General features: G+C 38.3%; 2 protein-coding genes and 1 pseudogene across 5 annotated transcripts in view; 1 reads left to right on the top strand and 2 right to left on the bottom strand.

Moving 5' to 3' along the window:
• Window positions 1–5,442, bottom strand: part of LOC107721839 (ribosomal protein S6 kinase alpha-3-like) — a 39,003-nt gene extending 33,561 nt beyond the window's left edge. Inside the window, exons 1-2 of the mRNA XM_016530009.1 lie at window positions 5,078–5,442; window positions 1,544–1,603 (exon numbers count right to left, since the gene is read on the bottom strand). Coding sequence (XP_016385495.1) covers window positions 1,544–1,603; window positions 5,078–5,140 — 123 coding nt within the window. The 5' untranslated portion in view covers window positions 5,141–5,442. The remainder of the gene's footprint in view (window positions 1–1,543; window positions 1,604–5,077) is intronic.
• A 1,161-nt stretch (window positions 5,443–6,603) lies between these two features.
• On the bottom strand, window positions 6,604–11,489 carry LOC107721866 (pyruvate dehydrogenase E1 component subunit alpha, mitochondrial-like; annotated as a pseudogene).
• A 1,158-nt stretch (window positions 11,490–12,647) lies between these two features.
• Window positions 12,648–17,331, top strand: part of LOC107721902 (YTH domain-containing family protein 3-like) — an 11,043-nt gene continuing 6,359 nt past the window's right edge. The window contains exons 1-5 of one of the 4 annotated variants that reach the window (XM_016530110.1): window positions 12,648–12,783; window positions 12,841–13,075; window positions 13,428–13,452; window positions 14,032–14,111; window positions 14,342–17,074. In XM_016530110.1, the coding sequence (XP_016385596.1) occupies window positions 13,052–13,075; window positions 13,428–13,452; window positions 14,032–14,111; window positions 14,342–16,024 (1,812 nt within the window). In that variant the 5' untranslated portion in view covers window positions 12,648–12,783; window positions 12,841–13,051 and the 3' untranslated portion in view covers window positions 16,025–17,074. Of the gene's footprint in view, window positions 13,076–13,427; window positions 13,453–14,031; window positions 14,112–14,341; window positions 17,075–17,331 lie in introns of those variants that run through there. The other 3 variants (XM_016530109.1, XM_016530111.1, XM_016530108.1) reach the window with 3 other exon arrangements.

The following is a 17,331-nucleotide window of genomic DNA, read 5'->3' as shown; positions in this document are numbered from 1 at the left end:
CTGAACTCTGAACATAACAACGGTTTTATTGAAAATGCTCATTCATTCTCTGCCAGCAGGTGGAGCGTTTGGTAGAAATATAACTGTTTCCCCGGTAACGGCAGAACACAAAGCAGCGCAGCACCAGACTTTGAATCTGCAGCGCTCGTGTTTATTCAATGAAATCATAATGTTAGCCTTTTGAAGTTTAATCGTCACATTCAGCCATATCGCAATTCTGGTCTTTCCGTCCCCAAATTTAAGACCTCTTGAAATCATAATTAAGACTTTCTTGTACAATTTAAGACTTTTTAAGGCCTTAAATTTGATACAACTAAATGTAAGACTTTTTAAGACCCCGCGGAAACCCTGTGCAGAAAGCCTGAATATATAATGTATTACAGTAATGATAGTTTTATGACAGTCACCACTGAAAGTGATAAAAATAAAAAAACAAAAACAAATTCTAGACAAATTATGGCAACATGAATTTAGAGAAAAAATATGCTTAATTGTTATAAAATGTCTCATTTTCTTATTTTTTATTTTGATTATGTAGAATATGACTGAAGTGTTTTCATGAGATTCTCCAATACAAGGCCAACACAAGTGTGGATACAAAAGGAGCGAGAAAAGAAACAGTACACATCTAACCCACATCAATCATGTAACATTTGCGGCTTTCAGACGCTTTATAAATTTGAGTGTGCTCTTATGTGCGGGGACATTCAGAGAGAAAAGCATATATTCTATAGAATGTTTTTGATGGCCCAGCTTTCCTTGCAAACAAGATCCATAGGTCCATCTGCCCTGCATTTAAAAAATCAATGCTTCTCAGCACCAGCTAGGGAGGAAGACGGGGGAGTGTTTTAGTGGGAGAGGAGACCTAAAAAGTCTTTGCCGTTTCCTGTATGAGGTCAGACTGCATGATGTCATAATGGACTTGTTACATGCGCATTACGGAAACTCATTAATGGCATCTGAGTGTAGGAACAATCCTTCCTGAACAAGAGCAACCATTACGGCTTAAACAGAAATGCTCCCACAAACAAAAACAATGAGCACTTTGTTGTCTAGGCTGGTATCTTTTCAGCAGGGGCACAGGAATGCTGGGCCCCCATACAATGAGTATGGTACAGTGTGGCTCAGTGTGACTGTAAGGGTAATTGTAACAAGTATGTAACAAGCCGGATTTCCAGCTTCGCCATGCACACGGTAATCAGAGGATCAATCGATACAATTGCTGTCTATGGGGAACACATGATCAATAGCTACCATTTATCACCAGCTCGCCTTACAGATGCACATGGAGGGGCATTTCAGACCACCATCTCAAAAGAGCCACTTCTCTATGCTGCATCCTTGAAAAGAAGCTCCTTGACAAATGTCAAGTGTTACAAAACACTGAACAGCCATAATATAAGGAGATCAAAGCCCATGAGGGGACGTGGCACGAAAAAAATTAGATGGACAGGGATAAAAAAGAAGAAAGAGCTTGAGAAGACTGAGAAGAGAGAGAGAGATGTAAGAAGAGTGTAGGAGCGGGGGGAGGCATGACACTCACTTGACATGGTAGATTTTCATCTTCTCCTGTCGAGTCCTCCAAGACGTGATGAGGCTCCGTCTGTCATGTGAGAGAAAAGTGAATATGGAAAATCAGTGTCTCATGAACCATTGCGAATAGAAAACACAATATAATGTGTTAAAGGTCTGAACTGCATCGAACACAGTAGCACATAGTCAGACCGTTGACTAACTGCGTAACACCTGGTTCACAGCTTGGCTTATTCTGGCCAAGAACTGCCAACTTAGACAGGAACAGGCCATCTGACCAGCACAGAACAACCACAGTTCATTCTGTATTTTTATTATGTGCCAGATAATGTAAGAATAAACAATCTCTATGAACTTTGGGATCAGAATTTCTGTTTGTCCAAAAGTAATAAGCACTGGCTATTTCATTTTATAACTCAAAACAAATCAGAAATCACATGCTTCAGATAAAACTGTTTTAAATGTTTAATGTCTCTAATATATAATTGATCATTTTTAAAATTATTTTTGGACCTTATTTTCATGTTATAGTCAATACCCAATAAATGGCCAATTTTGTCTGAACACTATTTTGTCTGAATAAATTTAAAATGTCTCACAAAACACTAAAATCAATCTTTTAAATGCTGAATTAAAAGTGAATTTAGGCATCACAACATTATAATGTTCAGTATGAAAATAGATATTAATTTAGAGATTTGCTAAAGATTACATAACAGTGTTATAAAAATAAGTAGGGATTTTAAAGATTAACTCGGATTAATGAATATGGAAGCCCATTTCCACCACACAAGAAAAGTCATCTTTTGGTAAATCATAATTATGACATAAAAAGCCACATTTTACAATGCCATAATTTTAACATTTATTATCACTTAATATATAATAATTTCATTTTTTATCATAATTATGACTTTCCAAAGCATTATTATTATTATTTTTTTTGATATGGTGGAAAATAGGCTTCACAGTAAAGATGATCAATATGTAAAAACGGTGGAAATGACCATAAATATTTAAATATCCCATTTTCAATATAACCGTTGCCGATAAATCGAAAAAATCTGTAAAATCAGTCGATAACAAGTATGATACATCATGCATCCCTAACCTGACAAACTTTGGCAAATATTCATAATACCCGGTTTCCCAACACTCCCCGATGTTGTGCTGCTGTCAGACAATCTGATTGGAGCTTGTGAATTTCACAAGTGCTTTTCAGTTTTGTATAAAATATGAATCATCAGACGGTCATCGAACTGACTGTGGGCGGTCTGTAGGCTGTCCGTCTGAGGCTGAGACTACACTGAACAGAACAATCGCAGCGTGGATCATTTTCGAAGTGCGATACAAAGCCTTGATTACTACAGCTCGTGCCAGTATGAACGTCTGCTCCTCTGCACCAAATGACAGTGGTGGAACGTCTCATTAGACTGGGCCTACATGCTGTCATTGACTGTTTAGTGTTAATTAGTCAGGGTGGCGACTCAGACGGGCCGATCTGTCACCACACGGGAGTGAAACTGACGGATGGCCCGTGATCATCTGCTGCCTGGAAGGGAACACTGTGTTACCTGCCTCTCTTTTCTCTCTGTCTCTTTCACAATACCATTTCGGCAACTTTATGACAGACTTTATTACATGTGGGTCAATGGGGTTGTAGCAGTAATTTCTGAACATCGTGCTATTCCAGAGTAAATGACAGAGAAGGCTGGACTGAATATGAGTTTTTCTAACCTACTGGATAAGCCTGCAGTAATTTGCATGTATGTTGTTGAATTCACAGAATCGTTATCCTTTGCAAATCAGTGTGGGAAAAGTCACAGATTAAGGGGTATTGAATTTTCAGGAAATTTTCAGTGATGAAACTGATCAAACCCAGTCTTACAGAGCAAACTTAGCAAACTTTACCAGACTTAGTCGTGGTAAAGTGATGTGGGTTCATGACTATATAAATCAATGTTTAAATAATTCCACTGTACTTTTTTTTAGAATTTTAAAAAAATTCTGTCTAAAATTCCTCAGATTTTCAATGTATTATCTAACATTTGATATATTGTATTCTATTCTATTCTAGTTATATCTAGTAATGGGTTTACACACTCAAGTGACTGTTTCTCAATCAATTGATTCAATAGAAGCATTTTACACGTTACGTCTTAAGAAGTAAAAATGTCCATAAAAATTAATTGTAGTGGGAAAATGTTGCCCCTTGAAAAGAGAGTTCACTTAAAATTAAAATTCTATGGAATAAGAAATGGAGATATTAGGCAAGACTCCTTTTGTGCTCCACAAACAGGAAAAAAAGTAAAACTTGTTTGAAATAATTTGTGGGTGAGTAGGCCTAAATGATGGAAACATTTTCCATTTTCACGTTTGAATTATGTAGAATTGCTCTTTAGAATTCCCGGGAAACATCAAAAGAAATCTTTTGTATCTGCCTCATGTCATTACAGTAAATAAATGTTAAAACTTGGTAAAATAAACCCATGGAATCATGTACTTTCAGCCACAGGAACAAAAATTTTGCCTAAAATTCCTCAGATATTAAACATGTTATCTAACAATTGATATATCGTAGAATATTCTATTTTAGGCTTATCTAGTGGGTCATACACTCTAGTGACCGTTTCAATTAATTGATTCAATAGAAGCATTTTACATGAATTGGCAGAAAAATACCTTAAAATCTTTAAATACCCATAAAAATTATTTCAGAGGAAAAAATTTTGCCCCTTAAAGGGACAGTTCACTTAAAATGAAAATTCTATGGAAAATAAAAATAAAATAGGCATAACAGCCTCAGCCACTAACATTTCCTTGTGCTCCACATAGAGAAAAGAAAAGTCAAACATGTTTGGAATAATTGTGGGTGAGTAAATTATGAAAGAAATTCATATTCACATTTGAATTATGTAGAATTCATCTTTAGAATTCTCTAGAATGATCCTAAAAAAAAAAAAAAGAATTTTGTATCTGCCTGATCTCATAACTCCAAGCATGTGAACATTTATTTATATATATATATATATATATACACACACACACACACACACACACACACATACACACTTTTATTATTATTATTAATATATTAAACAGGTTAAATAAACTGATTTACATAAATTCCCTTTGATTGACCGATTCATCATTCAACTGTCATCAACACAGCACAGGTATGAATCAGACTTAGATCCGTGAACATCACGTAGTCTCATTCATTAAAATCTCAGTCTCCATTAACAAAGCACAGTGATCAATGTGAACTCATATGCCACTTACAAAGTAACTACGAGTCAAAAAAGAAAAAAAAATGTAAAAGGCCTTCGGCAAACGGATCGTTTTAAAAGCATTTACGCACAGACACAACACAGGACATAGGCTACTCTATAACCGCTAATCCCCAACATCGGATATACAGATAAAGATCTGGAACAGGTTGTACAACAACGACACACAGAAATGGCCTCTAAAAACAGAAGTAATGCTTTTATAATTAACATATCAGTGATATAATAAACCTTTATATACGGTGGAGACTCACCTCGCTCGCCGCACTCCCGATTGCCATCTTTCGCCAAGGGTCAACTAGTTGTGCCAGGGGCATCTTGACTTTTTGGAGGTTCCTTCTTTTATAAATCAGATTCAAAAGAACAATTCTGAGCTACTTTGAAGAGATTGTGCCTGTTTGTTTCCGCGCTCTTGACACTGAGGGGAAGAGAGCCGGGAATCCGTTGCGTGCGTAACGCATCCGAAAGCGCAGCCACCTTTTCCTCCTCTCACCTCTGTCAGTCAGTGCAGCGTTTCCATAGAAATATGATGACCGTGCCCCTGATCTCGCGCCAGTCGTTCGTGTTCTCTCTCTCTCTCTCTCTCTCTCTCTCTCGCTCTCTCTCTCTGTCTCTCTCTCTCTCACCACTGTCCCCTTTTGACAGAAAAAAACATGTTCACGCTCTCTATTCACTTCCGCTTCTTTCAGTATGACGCGTCGGATTGGCTGATATGCTTGTCAATCAGTAACAGAGGGCGGGCTGAAGCTATGGAGCTCATGATAGACGGACAGGTGAGAGCGCAGTGTTTTTGATGGCCAACTTGTGATCTGAGCTGACACGTTTTTATATAATAATGACATTAAATTAATATCATACTTTACTGTATAGAAGCTAGCAAATCTGTCTTTACCCATTCAGACTTTATGGACACAAAATGCTTGATTTCTTCTCTAAATGCAACCATAAATGAAAATCAGTTTATGATCAATTTAATAGTTATTTCTAAAGTCCATTCCAATGAACAGTACATCTCTTTTGCTTACAATGAAATCTACTATGCACATTAATTTAACAATCCTGCGTAGTACGTGTCAAGTAGACTGATTTCTAATCATATTTTTTGGGGTGGCATCAAATGACATTGGAATGCATGTATAAAATGTACTTTGTCAGCCGTGACACTTGAGTCACGCAGGTGGAGAGTGCGACACCTGCTGGTGAGTCTATGGTAATTTCTCTTGTGTGATTCAGTGACTCAGGATTTTGCATTCGTTCGGTGGCGAGCAAACTGAACACAACTGACACAAATGTAAGCCAAATCATTACATATTTATTCATTCCATCCTTACACATATTACACATTTTAGTATTATTTGAAATCCAGAATTCAGTTTCTAAGGGCAAATGTGCTGACTAATGTTTGCATAAGTTTAGATTCTATCAATTAAGCCTTTGGGATATTATATTGAAATGACAAATTAACTCATAATTCAAGAAATTACAGCATCACACTACTACAGGTCATGAAAATTGTATCATCATTACAAATAATTTTTAATAGGCCTACATTTCATTCAGAGACCTTGTATGTTTTTTCATTTATTCATTGTATTCATTTATTTAATCTATTTTTCCAGTATTGCTCTAAATATTTATTGCTGTATGTTGTACTATGTGTTTCCTATTATATTAATAGTCAGCAAAAATGATTGCTAATTAGAGAGGCAATAACAGCACTTATGTAATGTAATTATGACTTTATGGATAAAACAATTTCATCCATCTTTTTGTGCGTATTAAGTTTAGGAACAGAGCTGCTGTATTATGACGAATGAAGTGCTGAATCATCAGCAGGTTCTTTAGCTGATGGATTTCAGCCTCATCCAGGGTGGGGGTGCCTCTGACTTCTAAGGGTGCATCATTGTAGAAGATGTGTTTGCACAAATCCTCCAGAGGGGGTTCTGGATCAGAGGTAGCAAACTGTGCTACTTCTTCTATCTCCTTACGAACCTCAGCATCAATGTCCTGTCATGGTTCCAACAACATAACATGGTGATACTAACCCTCTGGCATTCATCAAGTACCTGGCATGCATAAAGTACCTTGATCTCTTCCAGGCTAGCCATGTTTCCACTAATCATACAGTCCTTCAGCATAGTGATGGGGTCACTCTTACTGCGAACTTCCTGAATCTCCTCACGTGTGCGATAACTAAGGAGAGAAAGGCACTGATTGAGAGTACAGTGAATTATGTGCTCACTGAAATGATGCGCAAACTACCTAAAACTAAAGAGGAAAGACTGTGATCATGGAGGCTAGCAGATGAGGATAGGGTCTTAAATGAACCAAGGAAGGATGAGCGCCTGCCACAGGGGGAAGGTTGAAGGTCAACCTCACCTGACCCCAGGATCGCTCATGTAGTGGCCGTGGTAACGATATGTCTGGAGCTCCATTAGTATGGGACCCTGAAGAGCACAGGCCAAACATCTCCCATCATGTTTGTTTCCAACACTAGCCTAAAAGAAAGGTTCCCCCAAAATGAAAATTTGCTGTAAATTTACTCACCCTACAAGATGTAAATGAGTTTGTTTCTTCATCGGAACAGATTTGGAGAAATTCAGCTTTACATTTCTTGCTCACCAATAGATCATCTTCAGTGAATGGGTGCCGTCAGAATGAGAGTCCAAACAGCTGATAAAAACATCAGAATAATCCACAAGAAATCCACACAACTCCAGTCCATCATTTAATGTCTTGTGAAGTGAAAAGCTGCGTGTTTGTAATAAACAAATGCATCATTGAGATGTGTTAACTTTAAACCCTTCCTCCAGTGAAAAAGTCCTCTTACATCAAAATCCACCAACATGTTTGTTTAAAACTGTTTTGGACTGTTTTTGCTTTGTGCTTGATCTGTGCATATTTCTGTCCTGATTCAGATGAGATGATTTTTTTTCACTGGAGAAAGCAATATTACTGATAGAGGATTTGTATTTTAGCCAGAAGCAGATTTTCTCTTCACAAGATGTTAACTGATGGACTGGAGTCGTGTGGATTACTTGTGGATTATTATTTGCTTTCTCCAGTGAAAAAAAATCATCTCATCTGAATCAGGACAGAAATATGCACAGATCAAGCACAAAGCAAAAACAGTCCAAAACAGTTTTAAACAAACATGTTGGTGGATTTTGATGTAAGAGGACTTTTTCACTGGAGGAAGGGTTTAAAGTTAACACATCTCAATGATGCATTTGTTTATTACAAACACGCAGCTTTTCACTTCACAAGACATTAAATGATGGACTGGAGTTGTGTGGATTTCTTGTGGATTATTCTGATGTTTTTATCAGCTGTTTGGACGCTCATTCTGACGGCACCCATTCACTTCAGATGATACATTGGTGAGCAAATGATGTAATGCTAAATTTCTCCAAATCTGTTCCGATGAAAAAACAAATTCATCTACATTTTGGATGGCCTGAGGGTGAGTATATTTTCAGCAAATGTTCATTTTTGGGTGAACTATTCCTTTAAATCTATGACCTCTCCTTGACTTGTTAAGCAAGTAAAATATGTCACTTTTCTTTTACCTTTCCAGATCTGCAATAATCTGCTGCAAACCTGGTTGCCTCTCTCATGCTGAGAACATCCATGCCATCCACCTGGAGAAAACAGACAGGCTTGACTTATTTGCTCACATGTGGCTTTTATGTATGTCTGTATAAATTTGCATGCACTGGTGAACAGAAAACGAGGAAGAGGCAACTAGAAAAACTAAAACAAAAAATAAAAAGACAGAAACCCTCAGACCAGGAATGTAGTCTCCTCTCTTGTAATAATCTGTGCTTGCTGAGGCCTGTTCCACTGATGTCCCCATGCCATATTTATTATTCTCACAGATGAAAATACAGGGGAGTTTCCACAAAGCTGCCATGTTAAACGACTCAAAGATCTGGCCCTGATAAAGGGATTAATCAGATAAGACATTATTTTGCAACAGCAGATCGCACGCAAACCTGTGAACACATGGATGAAAAGTTGCTCTCACCTGATTAGCAGCTCCATCCCCATACAGAGTGACACAAACCTCATTCTTACCCTGATACTGGCAATGCCAGGGCCACACCTGCCCCAAGAGGAACCTTCAAAACAGTGAAATTTAGATTTAGAAATGCCTGTTGTAATATTCTTGTAAGCTATGATGCTTGCATCTCACCTGGGCACCAACAATACCATTCCCGCCATAGAAATTCTTGGCATACATGTGCATAAAGCCGCCCTTGCCTTTGGCAACACCACCCCTTCGACCTGAAATGGATTGTAAACTTGTTCAAATTAGGGCTGGGTTTTGATACACATTTCTTGATTTGATTCCTAGTACAAGCTCTTGATTTGATTTGATTCAGATTCATCTGGTATTTTTTAGTTACAGTCCATTTTGCATATAAGAAGTTCTCTCTCAGCTATTCTTGTAAATCAACAACAGGACCCAAACTATACAGTTCAGTTGCTATTTATATACTGCTATATATAAACACTGTCGTTCAAAGGTTTGGATTAAATTTTTTTTAATGCATTTTTTAAAAATGCTTTTTTTAATGTACTTGAAATAAGCCTCTTAAGCTCACCAAAGCTGTGTTTATTTGATCAAAAATAGAGTAAATACAGTAATATTGTGAAATAATATTACAATTTAAAATAAATATTTCTGTTTTAATATATTATTAGATGTGATTTATTCCTGTGATGGCAAAGCTGAATTTTCAGCTATATACTCCAGTCTTCAGTGTCACTTGATCCTTCAGAAATCATTTCAATTGGTACTTAAGAAACATGTCTTATTATCAGCATTGTAAAATAATAATTAATGAGGCTGTAGATTCAGCAGAAATGTGGTGTAGAAAGTCCTCACCTGTGAGCTCTGCCATGATCTCTTTTACAGACACACCTCTGGTGTAGGTGTAACCATGAGCCCTATATGCTGTGATCAGGTGATCCGTGGGACTGATACCAGCCTCAATGCCTACAGCACAGGCCTCCTGAGAGGTGGTGAGAAGTTAAATCATATCACAGTGACTGTGTGCAAACAAGGCATTCAATTTAGTCTTACCTGCCCATCATAAAGATGAAAGAATCCTCGTATGATCTTCTGCTTGTAGTGCTGATCTGCCCTCAGCTCCATGCGTCTCATGGTCTGCATAGTGCGGTAGTACCTGAGTCCATCCTCTCTGGTGAGCACTGTCTGCACTGAAGGGCCTTCATCCAAGCGATGAAGGTCACATCTCTGGAATTGAACAAGTTCTTGAATGACCTAAGTTGTTTGTGCATGTTTTTAAGCTAATATGACAACTTTACCTTGATGTCAAAGCTGGCCTGAGGTGTCAAATCAGCAAAAGAACGTGCTGATACCACCACTCTGGAGTCCTGGAGAGGAGTGGAGTGCATTAATAAAACTAAGAAAAATCATTTTAAAACAGAGATACTGACAAAATGCATTTAACTTGACAAGAATTGACTAAATGTTGAAGGCCATTATGTCGACTCACAGTGAAACATGACACTAATGTACCTAAACACACTACCGTTTAATTTTTTTGAAAGAAATTAATATATACTATATAAATAAAGCACAAATCTTTTCAGCAATGATAATAAGAAATGTTTCTTGAACACCAAATCAGCATATTAAAATGATTTCTGAAGGATCATGTGACTCTTAAGACTGGAGTAATGGCTGCTGAAAATTCTGCTTTGCCTTCACAGGAGTACATTACATTTTAAAATACATTAAAATAGAGAAATCGTTATTTTAAATTGTAATAATAATTCTCAATATTACTGTATTTTTAAACAAACAAAAGCAGCCTTGCAGCAGAGACATTAAAACATTTTTTGAAAATCTTACAGACCCAAAACGTTTGAACAGTAGTGCATTTGGTTGGTCAAATTATAACTAAGATAGGTCAGTTACATTCTTTAAAAATTGTATTCGTAATTTTTTAAATAAGCCATAGGCAAAAAATTTAAATGAATGAGTAAATAAATAAATGAATGAATAAAATAAATAAATAAACATGAAAAAATATTATTAACTAACTAACTAATTCTTAAACCCTAATATCTTACCTCTGACACTGTTTGGGCACCCTATAAAACGGGGCTATACCACGCTGTATTTAAAACTCTGTATTTTATTGAAGCACATATTGTAAATGAAAAAAATGATAAACATATAAATAGCAGAAAGACTGCATATCTGAAAAAGACCACAATATGGTCCATGATGACATCCGTGTCAGGCCAAACAAATTATTATGGCAACTCTCAACTGCGCTTGGACAGTGCCACAGATGGTGGAAAGCTAAAAACAACCTATTATGATAATTTAACACACAACAGAGTGACCGAATCAGGGCAGACTGCAATTTAATCAAATCCGATCAGTTCAGTGGCTATTTAATTTACAGTAAGCATAACTGCATTTACGGTACACCATCTACAAGGTCGATGAGACTACAGAGATCTAGTTTAGCCTTGGTAAATCTTTTAATGCCTCTAAGCTAAACAGAGCTTGAATCTTTCAACGCTCTGTCTCATTAACAGCAAACAGATATACATTATGATACCTACATTTATTTTGGCACTACCCTTAAGTGCGTTTGCAATCACTGTCAGCATGTTCTGCATGCTCCAAAGCATTTGTATTTGTATTTTGTAAAATAAATAAATAAATAAATTAAAAATGAATGAATGAATGAATGAATGAATGAATGAGTAGAAAAGCAACTCAGGGAACAGTCTGACAGAATGACTGACTGATTTACATTTTGATATTTTTAATTCCTTATGGGAAATTATTTATAACATTATTTATAACTCGATCTTCTTGAGGTTTGCAAAGCAAGTTATAACATTTCTGATGGTTCTAGGAATTATAAGCAGTAACAGGACTTTTATTTTGATGACTTGTAAAGAACGTCATTTTCGGTCATGTTATTTTCGTAAAAAATATAACAGTGCTACCAAGCGGTGAAGAGCAGTTATAGCAGAATGTTGTCTTTTCATGGATATTTTATTTCTCATTTTAAAAATATATAGACATGATTTCTTAATTATTTTGTAAAATGTTTGTCATATGATTTAATTATTAAAATAATGTAAAATAATAAAACAGTATGTATGAAATAACTAAATATTTATATTTTTTCCAAAGTATGACTGTTAAATTACAAATGAATAGGTTATGTTATTGTGATATACTTATCAATATATAATGTCACATATGAAATGAAGATTTTTATGTATTTGTTACTACTTCTAAATAATATTAATATTTGAAAATATATGATTTTTCGTTTTTCTATCCCATGGTCATGGAAATATATCATTATATCACGTCCAAACACATTTTGCCTGCATCTTTTTTTTAATGTATTTATTTATTTAGCCTATGAATTTTTTGTTTCTCCGTGTACAGATTTTATTATTCAAAAATCAAAAGATGAAAGTAAACAAAAAAGTTAAATAGTTTTTCAAACTTAATATTGCTTCATGGTATTGTTGAACTTTGCCTTTAAACTGAAAACAAAGGCTCGTTTACATACTATGTATGCTAAATTTAGCTAACAGAAGAAGCATATTTAAATATTATCCTTTATGATAAGACATGTCCATGTCATAAGGGAAATACCCGAATGAAACATTTTCGAAACGGTTAAAAGCTGGGCATGACGTGATCCTTAATTAATGTACAGAAATCTAACCAAAAACAAGCCGAAAGAAACCACGTTGTAAACCACAAAATGTACAGAATAGATCAACATCAAAATGAACTCTGTTTACAAGATAGTAATTGCAAGATTTATTTTGCACTGTATGAAAAAGAAGGCGCATGTCTCCTCTTTTGAGTCAGCGGCGGAAGGTCAGCGCTCAAGCGGAAGTGAGAGTCAGAGCCCATCCGCCATTGTGGAGCAGAGCAGGGGTGATATTTTCTCCAGACGTTACACAGAGTGTTAATGTTTCGGATATCACACAGCAGCCAACCTCCCCCAGCAGTTTGACGTTCGCTGTCAATATCGCTCGAGAGGACCGCTGCCGACCGTTTGAAACCGGGCGAGGAGATCAACGCCTGAGAAATACGCTTTGATTATAGGGCAATCCCGGCGAGAGGAAAAAATAACGTGAACCCGCAGCGGTGGCAGGAGAGACCGTGGAGAGTCATAACAGCGATCAGCTCGGGCTCCCAGAGGATGTCTGCGACAACTGTCGATCAGGTTCGTGAGACGGACGCGCTTCCATCAATATAACTAAAAACATGATGGTGCATGTAGAGGCTGTGTCTTAAAGCCTAGTGAGCTGCCTACCTAGACATCATTATTGGCGCCCTTGGAAGGAATAAACGTTTTAAAACAAACTAACGGACAGTAAGGTACTTCATTAGGTTGTAAAACACAGCTAACGTCAATTATGTCAAGTCGCTTCTCCACAAACTGGGAGTCCTGGTTATTTGATAGCTGTTATTGCTAGGCCGAATTATTGTGTCCATGTCCTGTTAATGATAAACTGATATTCATCGTGGTTTTTTTTGTCTTTGTCACTGTCTGCATACTTTGAATCCAAAACCAGAGACCTAAAGGACAAGGAAATAAAGGTATGTTATGAAAACACATTTAAAAGGGATTTACTCGCCCTCATGTTGCTATAAACCTGTTTAACTGTTTCTTCTATGGAACACAATGTTAGGGACTTAACACCTTCAGTCAACATTCACTTCCATTACATCTTTTTCCATGCCATAAAAATGAATGGTGACTGAGCCTCACCATTCAGCCATTCAGACAAAGAAAATCAAATGGACAACATGTGGATGAGAAATTTCATTTTTTGTGAGCTGTCTCTTTAAGGGGGTTCGGTTTACTGCTGTGTTTCTCACTGTCTTACTTGTGTGCATTTATAAATAGTCACTCCTTCTGTGAATCATATTTTATGTAGTAGATCTGTCTTGATGTTAATTTAGCTCTCTATGTTACTTCATAGTCCTGACATTGACCGATGAAGCAATTGAAAAAAAATGTTTTTAATATGTAGCAGAAACTTGCTTTGACATAATAATTTCCAAGTGTAATTTACTTTTGCTGTGTCTCATTATTTTTTATCAACATCATTTTGATTGAACTAAGTAAAAGTAACTGATACACTGTCTGTCTGTCTTTGGTATAATTTTGCTTAGTGCAAAACGGTTCGATGCATCAGAAGGATGCTGTAAATGATGATGACTTTGACAATTACCTGAGCAGCCAGACAAATCAGGTGAGTTTTTGTCCTTATACTTATCTATTTCAAGATCCTTTGATCAATAGAAAGTTTAAAAGAACAGCATTAATTGAAAATAGAAATCCATTGTAACATTATAAATGTCTTGGTACGGTAGTGTGTTTATCACACTTTTTTTCAGCGATTATGTTTTTGTCTCACATCTTTATTTAGCCTTTGGTTTGTTACATCATCATTACTGACTTATCTTTAATTACCCCCTACAGAGTAATAGTTACCCACCAATGTCTGATCCCTACATGCCCAGCTATTATGCTCCCTCTATCGGATTCCCTTACTCCTTGGGAGAGGCTGCTTGGTCCACCGCAGGAGACCCGCCTATGCCGTACCTGACCACGTATGGACAGATGAGCAATGGTGAGCATCACTTCATTCCCGATGGAGTCTTCAGCCAGCCTGGTGCTTTAGGCAACACGCCCCCTTTTCTCAGCCAACACGGATTTAACTTCTTTCCTGGAAATGCAGACTTTTCCACCTGGGGCACCAGTGGTTCTCAGGGACAGTCTACACAGAGCTCCGCATACAGCAGCAGTTATGGATATCCCCCGAGCTCATTGGGCCGGGCCATTGCTGACGGACAGGCCGGATTCGGCAGTGACACGCAAGTTAGTAAAGTTCCAGGGCTCAGTAGTATCGATCAGGGAATGGCCGGGCTCAAGCTCGGCTCCGATATGTCAGCCGTTACGAAAACGGTCGGGTCTCCTTTAGGTGGCACGGCGGGTATGAGTAGTATGGCAGCCAACAGCATGCCACCTGTCAGCTCCTCTGCACCAAAGCCCACCTCGTGGGCTGCTATCGCGAGGAAACCGGCGAAACCTCAGCCCAAGCTGAAGCTGAAGCCCAACATGGGTTTGGGAAGCGGTGCCACGATTCCTCCTCCACCGATAAAGCATAACATGAACATTGGGACCTGGGAGGACAAAGGCTCCATCACCAAACCCCCTCTTGCGCAGCAGATGCTCCCGCCTCAGCCCTTGTTGCAGCAGCAACTCCTGGCCCAACCTCAGCCCATGCTGCAAAGTCCATTGCCTCCTCATCCCCAACACCAGCAGCTCCAGCTACAATCTCCCCAGCACCCTCAGCAGCTGCCCTCAGGTCCCCCCCACCCTCACCATCACTCGCAACCAGGTCCTCTGCAGCACTTGCACCCACCTCAGGTGCAGAACCCCCCAACCCAAAACCGCTGGGTGGCTCCTCGGAACCGAGGAACCACATTTATCCAGAACAGCAGCATGGAGAACTTTGGCCTTGGGACGGGAGTCCCCATGAGCTCATCGCCTTCTTCCAGTGAGGTTCACCCCGTGCTGGAGAAGCTCAAGGCCCTCAACAATTACAACCCCAAAGACTTTGACTGGAACTTGAAAAATGGACGGGTCTTCATCATCAAGAGCTACTCAGAGGATGACATCCACCGTTCCATCAAGTACTCCATCTGGTGCAGCACAGAGCACGGGAACAAGCGCCTGGATGGCGCCTACCGCTCGCTCAGTGCCAAAGGTCCACTGTACCTGCTCTTTAGCGTCAATGGCAGTGGACATTTTTGCGGTGTGGCCGAGATGAAGTCAACCGTGGACTATAACGCCTATGCTGGCGTCTGGTCCCAGGATAAGTGGAAGGGCAAGTTTGAGGTGAAATGGATCTTTGTTAAGGACGTGCCCAATAACCAACTGCGGCACATTCGCTTAGAAAACAATGACAACAAGCCTGTCACCAACTCCAGGGACACTCAGGAAGTGCCCCTAGAGAAGGCAAAGCAAGTGCTTAAAATTATTGCGACTTTCAAGCATACCACCTCAATCTTTGACGATTTTACACATTACGAAAAGCGGCAGGAGGAAGAGGAAGCCATGCGAAGGGTAAGTGCAGCTTTCTGCCACTCTTCACAATAGCAGAAAGCAGGCACTGCACCTTTAGATCTCGTAAACATTGTTACATTTAGTGCTGTCAGCATGTCCATCCATTTCCAAAGGGAGGTTTTTTAATAGCAACTCATTTCTAAGCCAGATAAGTCTTTCTGTCTTTTTTGCGTTTCAGAAATAGGCAGCAGCAAGACAAAAACAGTGCAGTCAGTCTCAAATAGAAATGAAATGTTTGATCTGGTAACTCGGTACATCAATACTGGAGGTCATGTAATTAATTGTTTGTATTGTTGCTCAACGCGGCTTGCACATAACACATTTCTCCTATATTTCAATGAACCGAAGTGCTAAAGTCTCAGCTGATAGGTATTGTAAAATAAATAGTTCTTAAAATAAAAAAAAAGTCTCTGCCCATTTATTGACAAAAGGCTGGCGGCGAGCTGTGACGCCAATCAGTGTCTCTGCTCAAACAGCAGGCAGATGTCCCATTAATACATTGGACTTGCATCATTTCCTGCCAAACCAACACAAATAATTGATGTCTGTGCCCGTTACCTCGGCACCAGCTGCTTTTTATCCTTGTATGTTAGTTATGAAAACAGCATTTAGATCAGATTTCACATGATTTTGGGGGTTTATCAGGTTTATATATAAACCTTTAAAGATGTATTGTGTCTTGCATCTGAACAAATAGAGTCATTTAGTATTTCATCTAATAGAGCTTAAACTTGTTTGGAAATTGTTCGGCATTAAAAGGTTTAATACCTACACTAAACTCATTGGCCCAACTTTGTACTATTGTGATCATGTACTCGCTTCAAAGTTTTGGGAGTGACTCCCAAACTTGTGATGGTTTACATGGTGATAACCATTGCAATGTTTTGCCGTCACGTGCCTGTATAGAATAAACATGAATGAATGCCAGCAGTTTTTTAGTTTTAGATACTTTGACCAATGCTACCAGAAATGTTTAATTGTTAATAAACTTCAGCTGAACAGAGTTCTGTGTTTTATGCGTATTAAGCTGCTGCTTTTACTCCTGTAAATAACCAAATTGTGAATTGACTGAATTTAGTTGCTGCATGTTAGGGCTGCACGATTAATCGAATGCGATTGTCATGCGCATTTTGTTAGTAATGCCGGTTCTGTAATCAGCAGTAAATCATCATCACGTGCTTTCAGATGGAGCAGCATGTACTACACGGAGCCGTAGTTCACTGACAAGTTACGCAAAAAAATCGCAGACGATTTTATTGCGCGATTGTGAAATCGAAGAGATCGTTCGCGATAATGACAGCTGTTTGCATAGCTTCTCAGTGAACTACGGCTCTGTGAAG

This window comes from Sinocyclocheilus rhinocerous, unplaced genomic scaffold, assembly GCF_001515625.1.
Source record: "Sinocyclocheilus rhinocerous isolate Xijiao unplaced genomic scaffold, SAMN03320098_v1.1 scaffold90, whole genome shotgun sequence".
NCBI lineage: Eukaryota > Metazoa > Chordata > Actinopteri > Cypriniformes > Cyprinidae > Sinocyclocheilus > Sinocyclocheilus rhinocerous.
Note: the sequence above shows the minus strand (reverse complement) of the source record. Positions and strands in the feature narration are given on the sequence as shown.